The sequence below is a fragment of the Epargyreus clarus genome, unplaced genomic scaffold (genome assembly GCF_041222505.1).
Source record: "Epargyreus clarus isolate Ecla_fem2 unplaced genomic scaffold, WU_Ecla_fem_2.2 ptg000003l, whole genome shotgun sequence".
NCBI lineage: Eukaryota > Metazoa > Arthropoda > Insecta > Lepidoptera > Hesperiidae > Epargyreus > Epargyreus clarus.
The window spans coordinates 7,270,848-7,288,829 of NW_027332211.1; the positions used below are offsets into that span (position 1 = coordinate 7,270,848).

The following is a 17,982-nucleotide window of genomic DNA, read 5'->3' on the forward strand; positions in this document are numbered from 1 at the left end:
AAACAGAACTACTTAGAGCAAGAAATAAATGTAATAGTTTGCCCTCCCCAATTGAATCACACCAGTTCTACCATTTTTCTGCATCTATATACAGTTAGGTATTTGTCTCATGTGTGAAGTATAAGACCATAGTCTACTAATCTAGTTAAGTGCAAATTATCTTCCATACCACATAAAATTATGTAATACTCGGTTTTTGCACTATATTCTCCGACAACATTAAACATGTCATAATTGCACAATAGTTATGACATAAATTTGACATTTCTGGTAATGGAACATGTAACTTCCAGTAGCTTTATTTATGGTTGAATTGAAATCTTTAATGACAAATAGAACAAATTGAACGTTTTAAGTCATATCAGACATTAGTCCCAGTTGTTACCATTGTATTGTATAATTAGTAAGCTTTACAGAGTATATTCACACACTATATATTGGAGTATATATTGGAGCAACATAGCTAAAAAACCCACTTGGTCAGCGCAGTGAACTATGATCAAATTAATATCGTTCTGAGAGGAGACTGTACCCAGTACTGGGACAGTCACACAGGACGCAAAAATCACTCATCTCAATTTCTCATGAATTATCAATTATCTTTTTTTGTAACACAAGCTACATGTCATTAAATTATCATTTAAACTAATTGTATCCTAAATGCATATATTCCAGATCCGATCACCTGTCACAGTACCACAACTAGAAAATATACGCTCAATAAGCTCTAGCCCAGAGAGTTCATCTTCATGTTCCAGCTGTATAGAGGGTATAGATCCTGAGAAATTAGTCATAAAGGAATCCCTTACTCTCTACTCGGCTGATCTCAAAACTGCTAATATCCAAGGTACTGTTAAATTTAATACAAGTATATATTCATGATGAAACACTATTTTTGCCTTTGTATCTTTGTGACTTTTTAAAATCAATTTTTTATACTGTAGGAATAGCAACAGAATACATGATCCACCTGATGGTAAGTCGTCATGTTGCTTATGGTCAGTTGCTTATGAACATTTGTAATGAAACCATGTGGAGTCCTACCTAAGGAATCTCTTAGGTTGCTCTCCCTGAGTTAAAAATGTTCATAAATGATGACTCCCTTAGCAACAGACCACTTATCAGGTGACTTAGACAAACTCTTTTTTTGTGATATTAGAAAATACTATCTATTCTCTAATTAAGGTAATCAATAACTGGTATTTTTTTATGAACACCATAGTAACATGCAATGTTTCTAACATTATAGTGTTTACGAGCCAATTAAAAGACGTATCGTCCGCATTGCCAGCCACTATATTGATGGATGAAGATACGCCTACATCTGCCGGTGCTTCACCCTCGTTCAGTTCACCGCGCGACCAGTCTACGTGTTCCCCCAAAGGTACCCCTGAACATGACGTGGACTCCATCCACTCAGAAAGTACTGCTGATGCCTCGAGCGACGTTGAAGTTGATGTATGACATCTGGTGATTATCGTTGAAACCTAATTTATAGACACTGGACCAGTGTACTAGAAGCAGTGATAGGTTAAGAAACTCTGCCTTTCGATCGAGGGGTCCGAGGCTCAAATCCCAGGCACCTCTGATTTTTTAAAGTTATGTGCGTATTAGAAATTAATTATCACTTGCTAAACAGTGAAGGAAAACATCGTGAGGAAACCTGCATACCTGAGAGATTTATAAAAAAATATATCAAAGGTATGTGAAGTCTACCAATATGCACTTGGCCAGCGCGGTGGACTATGGCCTAATCCTTTTCATTATGAGAGGAGACCCGTGCCCAGTAGTGGGACAGTAATGGGTTATTGATTGGACCAGTGTACACACATAGTCAGCAGTGCACCCTTACGTTTCATTTTAATTCTCCATTAGAAAAGTGGTGTCGCTAGTCACGTGTGAATTGGTTTTCTATGATTTGAAAAGCACATATTATTTATATCATTATCAATGTTTTTATTGAATATATTTCGTAACTTAATTACAAATCTGCATATCTTCAAAGTGAGTAAGAATAATGAATGAAATTAATAGCAACATTTTCCAGTATAAGTTTATTAACTTATGATGCAGTTAAATTTAATTTTATTAAAGTAAATGATATTCTACACAATAGCAGAAATAAGATGATTAACGTTTTCCTTTCAACTGACGCTATCTATTATTTTTATTAGTAGTAATGTGCAAACAATGATAATATTATTATGGATTCAGTTTCTTACAATTATTAAGACCTTGGTAAAGCAACAACAATAAATGTACGTACCACAGTATGTAAATGATTATATATAAGAACCGGAATGCGATTATTATTTTAATATTTTAACTTTGTAGTTCATGTTTGCAAGATGTCTCATCTTTACTTTTGAGTTACAGATTTTGGACTATTGTAGATTGTAAGATTCAAAAATAATTCATTTAAAATATAATATTGTTATTTATTTTCGCGGTTAAGCCTGTATGTGCAATTGTTTAATATTTCAATACCCTGCGTATGTGGTGTAAATACATGACTGAGTGGTGTATATTCCTCGATTATTTTGTAAATAATGTTATGTGATTAAGCTGTCAACTTCCGTTAGTGTTAGTTATTATTAGTTAGTGACCAGACAATATGGTGGTATTGATGGATATATGCGCATATACATCAAATATGTCGTATGCATCAAATTTGTCGGACATCCAAATATAGTTTTTATAGTATATTATAGCAATTAACAGCAGACACCAAGTTTTTCAATGAAACTGTAAATGCATATTATGTATCTTTGTTTTACTGTCTTGTTAACTGATCGTTTTACTATTGGTTTTACTTTATAGATCGAATATAGTATTTTACCTTTTTAAATGTAGTAATAATTTGTAGATATAATTTAATATTTTGTAATATAATAAATAATTCAGTTAAATGTCAATGGTATAGTTTATATAAGTAAAATCACTAGTAAAAAATAATATTTTCCATTTATTTTTACGATAGGCAAAATATCTATATAGTAAGGTATTAAAAATATCGTTTTAAAATACCTTGACACGGTTACAGGACCAACATAATTCGCCTAATGAGGATTTGAGCATAAGGAATCTGTATATAAAATGTGTAATTTGAAGTTTAAATAATTTATTATCAAATGAACTTTACTTACAATCATTGAAACGAATAATAATGAAATGTTGGCATATTGTATGATTATTGAGTCATTATCTATATATCTTTGTTATTATACCGATGGTGATATCCAATCAATGGCATAAAATGAATAATAATTGTCTTATTGCATTGAGTAAAACATGTACCAATAAGATCAAATACTGTGACATTGTATGTACTGTTGAATAACGTGTTTTAATGCCACTATTTTATAGTGTAAACTCTCTATAACGAATATTTTGTAACTATAGAAACTCCTTAAGCCAAAATGTTAGGCGAGCGAGAAGAAGAATGATAAATAGACTAAGTATTATCAAGCTATTCCCACAAAAGCCCAATCAGGAAATGATATAGAACAGAATTTATATTCTAGTAAGGAATACTTCTATTTACTATATACAATCTATGTAGATTAAAAAATGACACGACACAATGGAATTTATATTAATCTTATATTTAGCATTATTCCTTGAATCTTTACTACAATCTACATAAATTATTCCTTGAATCTTGCTATTGAATAATGATAAATATCAGATTAATATAAATTCCATTATGTGTCATGTCATTTTTTGGCGTTGTAAAGTGTAAAAACTATGCGTACTTTCTTTGGTTATCTTATATCTAATTGTCTTCCCTTACGGTTTAAGAAAACCTTCAATATAGTTTTCATCATAGAGGTATAATAAAACTGCTTTCAATATTCGGCGGTTATTTTAAAATGGAGAAATGCTTCAAATATTTTTATTCTTTTGTATATATATTATTAGTTTGACTCGTTCTATCGGTTTTGTTATATGGAGTTTATACTGTATTATAAGTATATTATCTTCATCTTTTAAAATAAATCTTGCCAATGTTGTGTGTTTACTATGTAAAAGATATCGGTCTCGACATCACACGTTTTAATAAATTGTTACAATTTACTACGAAACATTTAGAAAATAAGTAATGGTGCTCAGTATCATACTTTTGCCCGACAAAAGTCATTTCGAAAAATAAGCTAAAAATTTACGGAAATTAACTTATGAACTGTACTTATAAATGGTTTAAGAGAATTGCTAGATTTACCAATAAATTAGCTTATTATAACTTAATAGGTACCTTTCCATTTTTATATAATTGAATAGAAAAATGAAATGTAATTTATAATCATGATAACTTTCGTTTGGGACTGATTTATTGATATCTCGGATGTCGTAAGAATTCTGAATGTTACTTGTTGAATTACTTAAGTTAATACTTATTCGGCTATGATTTTTTTTGAGACACTTTTTATGACTGTCTAAAATAATTTGTTTATTACAAGTGTATCTGTGATAATAGCATCACTGATGATTTGAAGTGTATAGTTTGTTTCCAATGTTTGAAGTGAAATGTTTTGCGTAGGCTAACAAATCGCACTTGAGTACAAATAAAGTTATATAGGATACTTACCTCGTATTGTGAAAAATAATAATAGAAGGATTCTTTGCTTTACCGTCATTGTCTTATTTAGGTGAATAAATAAATCAAGATATTTTTTGTTACTCAACGACTTTTATTTTAAACTGTGCCAAGGAAATTAACCGATAATACATTAACAATACAACTTGAACTTTTTCAGGTGTTTATGAACTTTTTGATTTGTTATCGTCATACAAATTTTTCATAATTTCAGGAACTGAATTCCAAAGCCTATCAAATTCGCACTTCAGTGTGGAGACTACGGCGAGTTCTGAAGTAATTAAAGTGGTGTCTCTCTTGCAGTTGACACGAGTAACTTCGTAATCCAAGGAGCCTATAATGGCTACAGCGTCGGCACAAATTGAAGCGTTGATCAACACAAATTCATGTTCCAACTGAATGTCCGAACTAATCTTTTTCACCTCGATCCCGTATTTAGAGAAGGTTCTCAGGTGGCTGTAATCAACACTGTTATATATCGCTATTCTAACTTTCGCCTGTCTTCTCTGTTTCACGTTGATAAGAGATTTGACAATGGTATCGCTAGATAAACTCGGTGCACATATATCTACGGAATTACTAGCGTGTATTATAACATAGTATATGCACAGAAGATTATCTAAGCCCACTCGTTTTCTTTGTTCTTCGTCTTCAGCACCGTAAAATAAAACTTTATTCAAAGTACTATCAAGCTGTGTACCACAAAACATGTTCCTAATTTTTCCCGGCAATCCAGCTATGTGTGATCCTCCTGAAGACAGAGTAGATTTCCAACTAAATACATTCATGATGTACTAAATGTATGTTGACTAAATATTTTAAGAAGAGTATATTATTTATATTTCTAACGTAACAGCGATGTATTTGACTCCGTTTTTCAATGCGGGTAGTTGTTGAAAACCTACAAACTAGTGATGCCGCTCGATATGCTACTATCCATAGTGTGGCAATAGTGAGAATATCGACAGTATCGATGCAACCAAGACTATTGATAGTAAAAATATGTCAATACAGTATTGAAGTTTCATAGTCGCTGTGCTGTCAATACCATCGACAGTATTGCACTATCGAGTACAATCATGAAGTTATAGGTAAATATGGAGGCCAGACTTAGAACAAAATCTTGAGGCAAATACCTACGTATCTCCATCCCGCTTTCTGTGGGCCGACCTCTCTTTCTAGTGTGGACTATAGTATTGCTATCTTCTTCTTTAAATCTCCTAGAAAATTCTTAGAATTAGTAACCACACTAGCCTAACCAGAAGTTAAACACTGTCAAATAATTTACCTTTAAATAAATACTTGAACTATGATTAGTTCAATTGAAAATCCCATAATCGTAGGTCACGTATGCATATCTGGGTTGGCAATTCAACGAATTATAATCCCATTTCTTAAGGATTCGGTAATGTGGCAACATTGGCCCTATGTGCCAAAATAAATAAAGGTTACCCTACTTAGACAGAGAGGGTCTGCCCACAGAGAGCGAGATGGTGATACATAGGTTTTGCTTCAAGTAGGTATTCGAAGTGTGTTCTCCATATTTACCTATAACTTCATGAGTACAATACTATTTTCGAAGTCAACTATCGATAGTGTAACTATCGATCGTTTGGCATCGCTACTACAAACACTGTTATACTGTCTATGGTCGAAATGATTGTCTGAAACACAGTACCCACATTGTCTGTGGCCTGAAATCAAAGAGTTCTGTGTATTATACTTAAAATTTTCATTGTTATAGTCACATTTACGTACTTATTAATACTTAATTGGTTTTTAAATGAATTTACTGGAAGAGATTTCTAATGGCTAAATAATACTGATTTTTATTATTAGTGTTATCTGTGGTCAAAAAAGGCCACAGAAACGTAAGAGTGCGGTAACACTGTACCGTATTAGCCAGTATTACCCGATGTAAACTTATAAACGCGCGTTTACTTACAAATGTCGTTTCTTTAAAAATGATAGGCGGAGTTATACACTATCCACCAAAGAGAATTTAATCAGTATGTATTTAGTACGTTCATGAGGTTAATAATTGGTACTCTGTGATATGTATACATAGATTAGTATAGGTATAGTACTTATTATACTTCAAAATATTGACATTTAATTTCACTGTTTAATTTTTTACTTTTACGGTTTTTATAATTGTTATTATATCGTGTTTCAGTTTTTTATTGTTTAATGATATTTATGATTTGTTGACTAAGGAATTAGAATGACTCAGCAACAAAACACACGTAAAATATACCCGTCACTCGCTAGAGAAGCTAATGTACGACCCCCCGTGACGCATACCAAGGCTTCAGGGGATTCTAACGAGAAACGTAGGAATCGAAGTAAAAGTAAAAATAATAAAGTACCTAAAAGTATGCGATATGATTTGGAAAATGCTCTAGTTAGTGTAAGTATAAGTAACTTGCCTACATAAATGTTAAGTTTTATCGGGTATGTCCTACTTATTTATGTAACGCCTCTTGGCCTATTTGACTCTTGGCGTAGGTGATGCTGTATTTTAACAGGAACTAACTAACTTCAGGGTAGTTTGACTGCATTTGTACCAACACTATTTAGTAGTAATGATTGCGCTTTTGTGTTTTAGTTTGAGTGCTACGGCAATACAAATACAATATTTGTGCCCGTTATACTCCTGATAAGGTCGTATATTATACCTACGTATGTGTCCTTTAGGTCTTAGTAACCGGTCTATTACACACATGTAAGTTTTCAATCACTATTTTCTATGTACCTAAATGATGTTGTGAACTACTGCTCGAGTCACTACGTAACCAACCTTACCAATATATTCTATATAAGGCACTACATAAAGTACTCTGTAAGTCAGTAGTCACTCACTATAAGCACAATAATTGCTACTTCTCCTGATACCTCTTACGAGTAGCGCGCGTAGCAGCTACATTTAAAAAACGCTACTAGTGTTATTGCTAAGTTAGTGATTAATTCGTGTAGTCGTCTTTCATTAATTAATTCCAAAAAATGTTGACGATTTTGTCCTGTTGCATTTCACTGCGTCACATTTTTATTTCTACACTCAATTCAAACTATTTTCTATTTCTTCCTAGTTTAGACGCGTTTAACATAGCTACATACGGAAATGCAAGCCGTTATATAACATTATTTAATGGATGCCAGCGTAGTCTGTTGGCCTTTCGTTTAGTAAAAAATTGTTTTAATTCATCAAAAATACCCATCAATTACTACACAGAAGTATAACCCTTTATGTGCGTTTATAAGTAGGCACCTATAGTAGGCACATACATTTTTATTTCAGTTATGTGACGTGTGGTTCGAGGAGATCAAGCCGTACCTGGTGCGCAACAACATAAAGGTGCACGTGCACGGCGCGGGCGCGGGCGCGGCGGGCGGCCGCGGCAGCGCGCCCGCCGCGTCGCACTGCTCACACCTCGACCCAGGTGCTGCTCCCGATGTACGAGCTTTAGCTCTGACGTCTTATTATGCATATTTTTTATGAATTTCTTTCGTTTACATGCTTTCCAAACGAATAGCGAAGAACTAAGAAACTATTCTTAGGTAGTTATTAAGAAACTATTCTTAGTTGTTAAGGTTTTCTTAAACTCGATAATTTGTTTTTCTTATTTAACTCTTTTTGTGTGTTAATTTGTGAAGGCTGAATTTATTTTAACAAAAATTTTACAGTAGACGTCTACAAGACTTTGTTGCTACAAAGTGTAAAGAAAATATCCCATATTATAAAGTTTAAATATAATAATTAGAAGCAAGTACAATAATGGGAAGTAGGTAATAGAATATGTTTATGGGGGTACAGTACCTAGATATAAAAACCGAAATGAGTTAAGTACTTTAATGAGATTAGAAATTTTAAACATAAAATACTTATCGTAGTATATCAATGAATTGTGATAGCATATTAAAGCTACCAAACTTGACAGCGTCATCTGCGTCGGAGTGCGACCTCTGTCGGTTGCTGTTCAACGCAGCCAACAGCATCGAAAGCGCCGTGTCGCAGGCCGCGAGCGCCCCCGCCGCCGCTGGGAACGGCTCCTTTAACGCAGGTTAAATTTGGAGGGTCGTAGCACCCTTTGTCGTTCGACTTCGAAGACACCACAGTCACGTTTATGTCTTCCTTATAACATCCATTGTTGCTGTGTTCCGGCTTGAAAGATGTGGCTTACAACAATAACAACCTCAATTACCTCAAATAAGTATGTCTCCCTTAGGACACATTCTACATCAGTTATTCCAATTTAGTCCTCAATGTTAGCAACGTATCTGAGGTCGATCTCACGTAGGAATCTAATCTTATCTACGGCTGGGGACAGATGACTCTGGGCAGCAGCGGCCACTAGCCATCAGGAAGGCTGTGTGTTCGTTTGTTACTTTTATCTTTAAAAAATACTCGCCTACATTTGCGTTTTATATGAATACTACAAGTAACGCAAATTCTATGACTAGTATTTTTTAGAGAAATAAATATTAAATTGCAGAGTCGATGGTATAATTGTAAAGAAAATCCAGAGCCGAAATCGCGTAGGCGCCGGAGACATAATACTCGTAAGCACGCCAGCGAAGCTCAACGTACCGCGCCGCCCATATTTAACTTACCACCGAAAAACCCTTCAACAAAAGTTCAAGAAACAAGAAATAAAACACGTATTTTGGATAAAAACTGTGTATGTATATTTATATGTATAACTAGCTGACCCGGCAAACGTTGTGTTGCCATATATTATATCCCTTATTTTTTTATTATATGCCTTATAAAAAAAATAAGGGTGAACAACCCTTATCACTTCGGGGTATGAAAAACAGATAGTAGCCGGTTCTCAGACCTACTGAATATGGATATAAAGTTTGGTGAAAATCGGAAAAGCCGTTTTGGAGGAGTTCGGTAACTAACACTGTGACACGCGAATTTTATATATAAGACTATATTTTTGCTTCGTTTATATAGAACACACCTTTGAGATATTTACTTATGTAAAGATCCTTTTCAGGTCAGAATTACGCTCAATTGATCCATCATATTATTATATATATAAGCATATATACCTACGTTTATTTATTCTTATTTATTTTTATTTATTCTTTCTCTTGTTTGTATATTTCTACTGTAAATTATATCTTATAATTTTTATAGTTTATTCAATCCGTGCCAAAGCCCAAGATGAAAAATAAATTCACCCAAACAGAGCAGCTGCCGACAGCTGAACCAAAAATGAACCGGACACCTAAATCATGTTTAAAAGGATTCAACCGTCGTGATGGCACTACAACACTATTTCCAATACAAAAAGAGGAAAAACAGAATGCGCAAAATAAAATGCCACCGCTGTTTCCAAATGTAAGTTCGTAATGAAAAACCATAATTATGTTTTTTCTTTCATAGTTACTTTATGTAGGTACTAGGGTAATAGGTAAATTTTTATATATAATATAGGAGTAGCAGACGAGCATGCAGTGCACCTGATGGTACGTGGCTACTGCCGCCCATGGACACCTGTAATCAACCCCAGATAGGATTAGATATTCCTACGAGAGGTCGGCTACAGATGCACCGCTACCTGAGGACTAAGCTGGAACGCCTCGGAAAAGTATGTCTCCCTTACCACACCCTTCAAACCAGAACACCGCAGCGCCTAACACTGCTGTTATTAGGCAGAATTAGGTGTTACTTATTTGGTTAGGTACTTATTTGGAAAATAAAAACACTGCCTTTATTATCTGACTTTATTAGAGTGCGAATAGTATTTTTTGTTAAATTACTCTAGAGCAACGGCTATTGTATTATAGAATTTTCGTTCTCTTCAGCTTTCCTAGATTATAAACAAAAAAAGCTCTTTTTAATTGGACTCCTCTGAACTTATTAAAGTAAGAGCCATCTTATAATCAAGATGCTAGTCTAGCCTAGTCTATCTAGGTTCGTGTAATCTAGAAAACATATTTTTATAACTTTTCATATATGTACAGGATCTCATCGATATCATAGCCGAGAAAAATGACAAAAGATTACAAGTTTTATTCAGGAGCCCAGCGCTCAGCCCATACTCTTCAGTTATGAATCTATTGCCATCTCCAAACGATGTACGGACCACAGTTCCACAGAAGAAACCATGGAGATGAATTCGAATTATTTTATTTTTGAAGGAACGCTTACTTTACTTTCGGTGTTCATATTTTATATTAACACCACGAATTACATCTTGTTTCTGATAGAAGTATTACAATTACCTATATTTGTTTTAAGTTTTAGGCTATTATTTTGAATAAAAAGATTTTAAATAAACTAAGCCTTTTATTTAAATCAGATTACTTTATGTGAATATTAAAGACGGGATTGCATGGCCCACGTAATATTATAATAAAAATATGTCTAAATATGTAACCATGGTTATTTGATTAAAATTATGTAAGTAATTACTATTAAAAATTACGTATCGTTTATGGGAGATGCATTAAAAGATAGAAATAAAAAATGTATGTCATAAATGATATAAAAGATCTTTAAAGTTACCAAGCTACAGTTTTCGTAGCGATACGCTACAAGCTGCTACATCACGTCAAGCATAACGCGTCGTACATTGTATACTTTATTAAAATGAAACTTTCGTGTCTGCTACAAGAGCCACCTAACTACATACATACGATATACATTATACAATACATGTATATGTATGATTACATAGTCGATAATACATACCTGTGTATGATTTATAAGATGGTAGTTTTTGGGAAACTGATCAACAATAGCCACTTTCAGTCAATATCGTATTCAAGTTTTTTAAATAACTATCATAATTATTTTAGAGACCAATTACTAAATAATCATATAGGCATATAGGCAGGCAATAATAGAAGATTCTACTGACTAAAGTATTACGATTAACTAGATAAGTGAACCATTTGAACAGATCCGTGAGAGATATTATGACTTTTTTACTTGCGTGCGTTCTTCGGTGTATTAATTATGCGATGCTAATGCTTTTCACATTCACTTCTAACGTAGGTGAGAATTTTCTGAATATGTGTATAATAAGATCACTACATGGGCACTACATCTGCTCAAAACTCTGGTTTGGATAATATGTTTTCATCTTTATATGTATATACTAGATATCGCTTGTGTGCGCTCGCTGCTAAAGCAGCTCGCGAAACGGTTGTCTTCTTTAGTTTTGCGTGCAAAATTTTTTTACATTCTTTCCCCTATATTGAAGTTTTATTCATTCTGTTTGGGGCTGTTTGGAAAAGATATGAGTTAATATTTGCAAAATACCAAGAATGATCGTGATTTTTTTGTCTATAAGCCATACATTTTAAAGACATAATAAGGAGACAAAAGCTTGAAATATTACATACAAAAACAACTATTTATAAAAATTGTTATTTCTTGTATGACAACACTAAAATATTTTTTTACCAAAATGTGTAGTCTATTAGTACATACAAACGCGTCATACATTATTTCTATATATTATATTATCTATATTAATTCTATACTTATAATAAATCTGTAGAGAGGTCAATTCTGTACAAGAAATATATTTCCAAAATACCTATCAGGGGGTATTTAGGGATCGATACTGATGTCAAGAATGCAATCATTAAATTTTTTGTCTGTCTGTCTATATAACCGTTATAGAAAAAAAAACTACTGGACGGATTTTAACGAAACTTGATACAATTATTTTTCATACTCCTGAGCTGGTTATAGTATACTTTTCATCACGCTACAATCAAAAGGAGCAGAGCAGTGCAGAAAATATACCTCTTACATTATATCCTTCTTTTGTAAATCGTATATCATATTTATCCTGTCCTTCCTTTGAAAATATCCAAATATACCTAATAGATTATGGCCCTTCTTTAGTAAATCTTATATTTTACCCCTCTTTTAAAGTCACAAAAATGTTGAAGATTAATACATTTTGTATCCTTTACTTGACTACATACTACATCCACAAAATCTGTGTCTGTGTCTGTTAATAAATACGTAACGTAATAAATACTGTTAATAAATACGTAAGAAGAGAATCTAACATCTTACGCCCCTTCCTGCTATGTACATGGTAGGGCTACACTCCAAAAAGAATAATCACGGGTAAAATTCATATAGGTAACTTAAGCCACAAACAATTTAACACATACAACCAATTAAACTCAAATAAATAGAATACTCCAAAACTCAAGTCATAAAAAAATTTCAAACCAGTTATTGCTTTCTCAACATACCAATAAGTTAGCTCATTAAGATTAAATCATATACATTTTTAAACGACTCATAAATTAATTCCGAAATATATACTTATAAACCCTGTAACCGATTTTTTGTATGGCAGCACTGAAATATATTTTCACCTAAATGTTCAAACCATAGATATATTATCCTACTGACGTAGGGTTCAAACTGTTAGTAGCTAACAACGCCACGTATTAGGTAATAACTTCAAAAGGAGACAACAGTTTTAAATATTACATACAAAGATGCATGCGTATAAAAAATATTATTTTGTGTACGGCACCACTGATTCTTTTTTTACCACAATGTGAAATCTATTGATACCTACAAACGCATCGTACATTTTAATGTTGTCAAAATATACAACAGCTTGAAATATTTAATAGAAAATACATATGTATGAAAATTATTATTTTTTGTATGGCAATACTGAAATATTTTTTTACACATTGGTACAGTCTATAGGTGCCATTAAGCGCCTCATACAAAAAAATGACGTCAAATGGCGGCAACAGCTTGAAATCTTCGATAATCCTGTAGAAAATGCATTTGTATGAAAACATTTTTTTTGTATATGGCAACATTGGATTTTCGATTTTTTACATAGGGTCCATTTGAAATAAAAAATATCTCCCATACATTACTTATATGCTCTGTCTACGGTTTCCGCCCAAGTACTCAAAAAGTGAAAATCGCGAAAAAAAATTCTGTATCCCAGTGTTGCCAGTTAATTAAGATGAAAATGGTCAAATGTCATTACGGCGCCCAAAAAAAATTGTCCTGTGAAGAAATTTCATTAAAAATATTTCTCCTTCTACTTTTTACATTTTTGAATGAAAAGTTCCAAAAAATGTATGAACGATGAAAAAAAAAACTTTACCTGGCGACACTTCGAGCCGAGCTCCATGTCCGCCCGATACAAAGCGACTCGCTCAAATGTTGCCAACCTCAAAATATTTCACTTCGAAAAATGCATTTTTTCGTACATTTTACAAAATGGCTGACACAAGGTGCGCCATCTGATTTAAAAAAAAAATATTGCCATATGATAAAATTGAGGATACAATCCGGCCAATAAATCAAAAATATCGAAAAAATATTAATAAAACCACCGCGCTACGACCCCACAATCACACCTCGAAAAATGAAAGATTTCAAACTCAAATATCTCGGCGGCCATCTTGTTTTTCCAATTTTTTCTAATTTTATCGTAACAGTCGTCCCACAATTAGCCGAAAATGACACCAATCTCAGGTAGGCGCGCAGAATAAAAAAAAAGTTGAAAATCGCAGGAGGGCCGCCATTTTGAATTTTGTATGTTTCCCATTTTTCCTATAACCACCATAATATACCGAAAAAATACTTCATACATTATTACTACCCCCCACCAATAGTTTAGGCTGGGCTACTCGAAATGTCAAAAAAGTGAAAAAAAAAATCTAGCTCCCAGTGTTGCCAGTTAATTTGGATGAAAATGGTCAAATGTCATTACGACCCCCCTGACAAATACCCATGTAAAATATTTTCATTAAAAATGTTTCTCCTTCTACTTTTTACATTTTTGAATGGAAAGTTCCAAAAAAAGTATGAACGAAGAAAAAAAATCCTAAACCTGGCAACACTTCAAGACACACTCCACAACCGCCCCATACAAGGCGATTCGCTGAAATGTTGCCAACCTCAAAATATTTCACTTCAAAAAATGCGATTTTTCATACATTTTACAAATTGCCTGACGAACGATCCGCCATCTGGTTAAAAAAATAAATAAATCCGATTTGGTAAAATTGAGCATATATCCGAGAAAAAAAACTAAAAAAATCAAAAAAATATTTAAAAAAACACATCAGTGACACCCCGCGAACACACCTCGAAAAATGAAAAATTTCAAACTCAAGTATCTCGGCGGCCATCTTGTTTTTTCAACTTTTTCTAATTTCATCGTATCAGTCGCCCTCAAATTAGCCGGAAACGATACCGATCTTGGATAGGTGCAAAATAAAAAAAAAAGTTGCCCAATCCAGCTCGGCCGCCATCTTGAATTTTGAAAGTTTCAGATTTTTCCCATAGACACGGAGGCAAACAAAAAATTCCACTCATACATCAAACCCACCCCCCACCACTCCTACAGGTCGATGAAGTCGATTTTTCGTAAAACTGAAAAAAAATTCCTGCGGCCAGTGTTGCCAGTCGACATCGACGAAAATGGTCAAATGTCATTACGACAGCCAAAAAAAATATTCCTGTGAAAAATGTTCATCAAAAATATTTCTCCTTCTACTTTTCATATTTTTGAATGAAAAGTTTGAAAAATTGTAAGAGTGGGGAGAAAAAAACTCAAACCTGGCAACACTTCGGACCGAGCCCCACGACCGCCCCGAACAAACCAAATAGCTCAAACGTTGCCAACCTCCGAATATTTCACTTCAAAAAATCCGTTTTTTCGTACATTTTACAAATCGCCTAACAGACGACCCGCCATCTTGTTGAAAAAAAAAATAAATCCGATTTGGCAAAATTGAGGATATATCCGAGAAAATTTAAAAAAATGGCAACAAAATATTAAAAATCCCAAGAGATACGACCTCCCAAAAACACCTCGAAAATTGAAAAATTTCAAACTCAAATATCTCGGCGGCCATCTTGGTTTTTCATTTTTTTCCAATTTCATCGTAACGCCCACCCGAATATTATTCGAAAAAGAAACAAACATCTGCGTAAAGTCAATAAATAAAAAAGTTAAAAATTTTAAATCGGCCGCCATCTTGAATCTATGGCATCTCATATTTTTCCCTTTGCCTCGGGGGGGAGAGGAGAAAACCCGCCATAGACAACAAAGTCGCTCCTAGACGGCAACATGGAGAACGGCATGTCAGTCAGTCAGTGGTAAGTTCAGGATTATATAATAATAACTAGGTATCGCGTGGGTGCGCGAGCTGCAAGCAGCTCGCGGGGAAATGTCTTGTTTAGTTTTGCGTGCAAGATTTTTTACAATTTTTATTTCTATATATTTATTGAAAATTTGTTAATTTTGTGATTTTTTTGTCTATAAGCCATACATTTTAAATCATAATAAGGAGACAATAGCTTGAAATATTACATACATAAATACCTATTTATAAAACTTGTTATTTTTTGCATGGCAATACTAAAATATTTTTTTACCAAAATGTGTAGTCTATTAGTAAATACGCGTCATACATTATAAGGCGTTCAAAAATATACAGCAACTTGAAATATTACATAAAATAGTGCATATCGACCCAGGAATGCGTTATTGCTGTTACGCCAAAAAATCTGGAAATACGTTATATACATATTTGGAATCAGATTTTTTTTGTGTTGAATGACCTAATTGCGAATTGCGTCAATTTTGCGTCAATTTGACGAATTGCGTCAATAGTCCTCAGGACGGCGCTAGGACGCACCAACCTTGAGTTCCACGTCTCGGTAACCCATTGGCGCAGCTAAGCTCTGTGTCTCTCCAATACCTGTCGCATGGGCGGGCGGGCAGTATCGGTGTGCTTCCTCGCGCCGCTAACGTAGCGACGCAAAAGTCTTCGCTCCCAAATCCCAGGGCAAACTTCCCGCCATCACGTAGGCTGCCTCACATGAAAATCTACCCAAGGTCGCCGCCGATCTTAGGCGCTGAGGGATCCATCCAAAGCGGGGTCCAACATTTTACCGGCTATTCAGAATGAATCTCAGATACGTCCGCAATGGCCTCACGTCGATACGAACTCCGGAGACGACGATATGAGCATCCTGGAGCGGCGCCTTTCGAGGGCCATGAAGCATCGCCATGATCAGCATGAAGCATAGCCTCAGATTTTTCAAGATTTAAACACAACTGCCGTATGCGGCCCACTATGACTACCATGCTGGCGGTGACGCGCAGGAAAGCATCCCCAAGATTTCCGCTACAGGCAATCATTAGGGAAGGGGAGCTCTTTGTAGCACTCAATTTTAGCCGATATTCCACAAGAGAGGACCCAGCATCAAACTCTGTGGAACTCCGCAAGATATTTCCCGCCGACACCATCGGTCTTGGCCAGGGTATTCGACCATACACCTAAATAAGTAGTCCCCGACAATCTTCTCTGAGGGGAACATGTTGGCCATATCAAGTGATACCGCCAACATGTCCTCACCTACTTAGGTATCGCCACCTACATAGGTTCTCTACGTAGCGTAAATAAGTACTAAGAAAGGCCTTTTGAAAATTCTACCCCTAAGAGGGTAAAATAGGCGATGTCAGTTTTTTTGAAATCCTTTAATTTTGAAGCAACTACTATAAAATTTAGGATTTGACTTCCTGGATAGGAACAAGGACATACCCATTTATCCCCTCCCTAAAAATCAACCCCGTAGAGGGTAAAATAGGGGTTGAAAGTTCATTTGAACAACCGTCAATTTTGAAGCGAACACTATCAAATTTTGTATCTGGCTTGCTGGATAAAAATAATGAAATTCTACCCATAAAGAGGTAAAATAATGTCTGGAACTTTGAATTACTGAAGTTATATATTTTATAAATGGTGAATTTTTCGCGAAATAGTAACACGTGTTAAAAAAAGTTAACCAAACCTATCGAGTAGTGTATCAAAATAAAGGAAATCAAAAGGTAATAAAGGAAATCAATAATACGTACATTATGACAGTACAATCTGACTAAATGAGTAGTGTTGCTGTGCCAGAGTTCTACGCAAAGGAAACCGCTGAACTTTAGAGTGCTGGAATTTTACTCAAAGGTTCTTTATACCTATAGCATAAATGAGCACTACGAGGATAAAATAGCCTTTTTAGTGCAGTCGGGTTTTTGATTTTTTAATTAAATTACTTGTTTTATATTTTTTTTATGTTCTAACCTAACCTAACCTAACAAATTCTACATACCTACTATCTTTTTCTGTACTAATGTTACAAAAGTAAAAGATTATTTTTTTATCATGATTCAAATATAGTGACAGAACATTTTGTGGTAAGACTCCGGCGGCACCACCGCCACACCTATTTCTGCCTCATAACAGCAGTGTTAAGCGCTGCTGTGTTCTGGTTTGAGGGGTGTAGGCAAGGGAGACATACGTTTCCGAGACGTTCCAGCTTAGTCCTCAGGGGTAGCGGCGCACGTGTGGCCGACTCC

At 34.5% G+C, this 17,982-nt stretch overlaps 3 protein-coding genes across 4 annotated transcripts in view; 2 read left to right on the forward strand and 1 right to left on the reverse strand.

The window, feature by feature from the left end:
* Positions 1-17,982, forward strand: part of msl-2 (male-specific lethal 2) — a 120,546-nt gene that overhangs the window by 2,339 nt on the left and 100,225 nt on the right. Inside the window, exons 3-4 of the mRNA XM_073086538.1 lie at positions 676-847; positions 1,250-1,530. Coding sequence (XP_072942639.1) covers positions 676-847; positions 1,250-1,464 — 387 coding nt within the window. The 3' untranslated portion in view covers positions 1,465-1,530. The remainder of the gene's footprint in view (positions 1-675; positions 848-1,249; positions 1,531-17,982) is intronic.
* LOC140752306 (mitochondrial cardiolipin hydrolase-like) lies at positions 4,671-5,515 on the reverse strand. The gene has a single exon (XM_073086553.1). The coding sequence runs from the start codon at positions 5,383-5,385 to the stop codon at positions 4,762-4,764; it is 624 nt and encodes a 207-aa protein (XP_072942654.1). The 5' UTR covers positions 5,386-5,515; the 3' UTR covers positions 4,671-4,761.
* Positions 6,673-10,899, forward strand: LOC140748885 (uncharacterized). 2 transcript variants are annotated; one of them, XM_073081778.1, is made up of 7 exons: positions 6,673-7,007; positions 7,896-7,963; positions 8,006-8,051; positions 8,536-8,658; positions 9,091-9,276; positions 9,744-9,947; positions 10,574-10,899. In XM_073081778.1, exons 1-7 carry the CDS (start codon positions 6,822-6,824, stop codon positions 10,724-10,726), a joined length of 966 nt encoding a protein of 321 aa, XP_072937879.1. In that variant the 5' UTR covers positions 6,673-6,821; the 3' UTR covers positions 10,727-10,899. The 2 variants fall into 2 exon arrangements, with proteins under 2 accessions (XP_072937879.1, XP_072937868.1); XM_073081767.1 differs by having other exon boundaries at positions 7,896-8,051.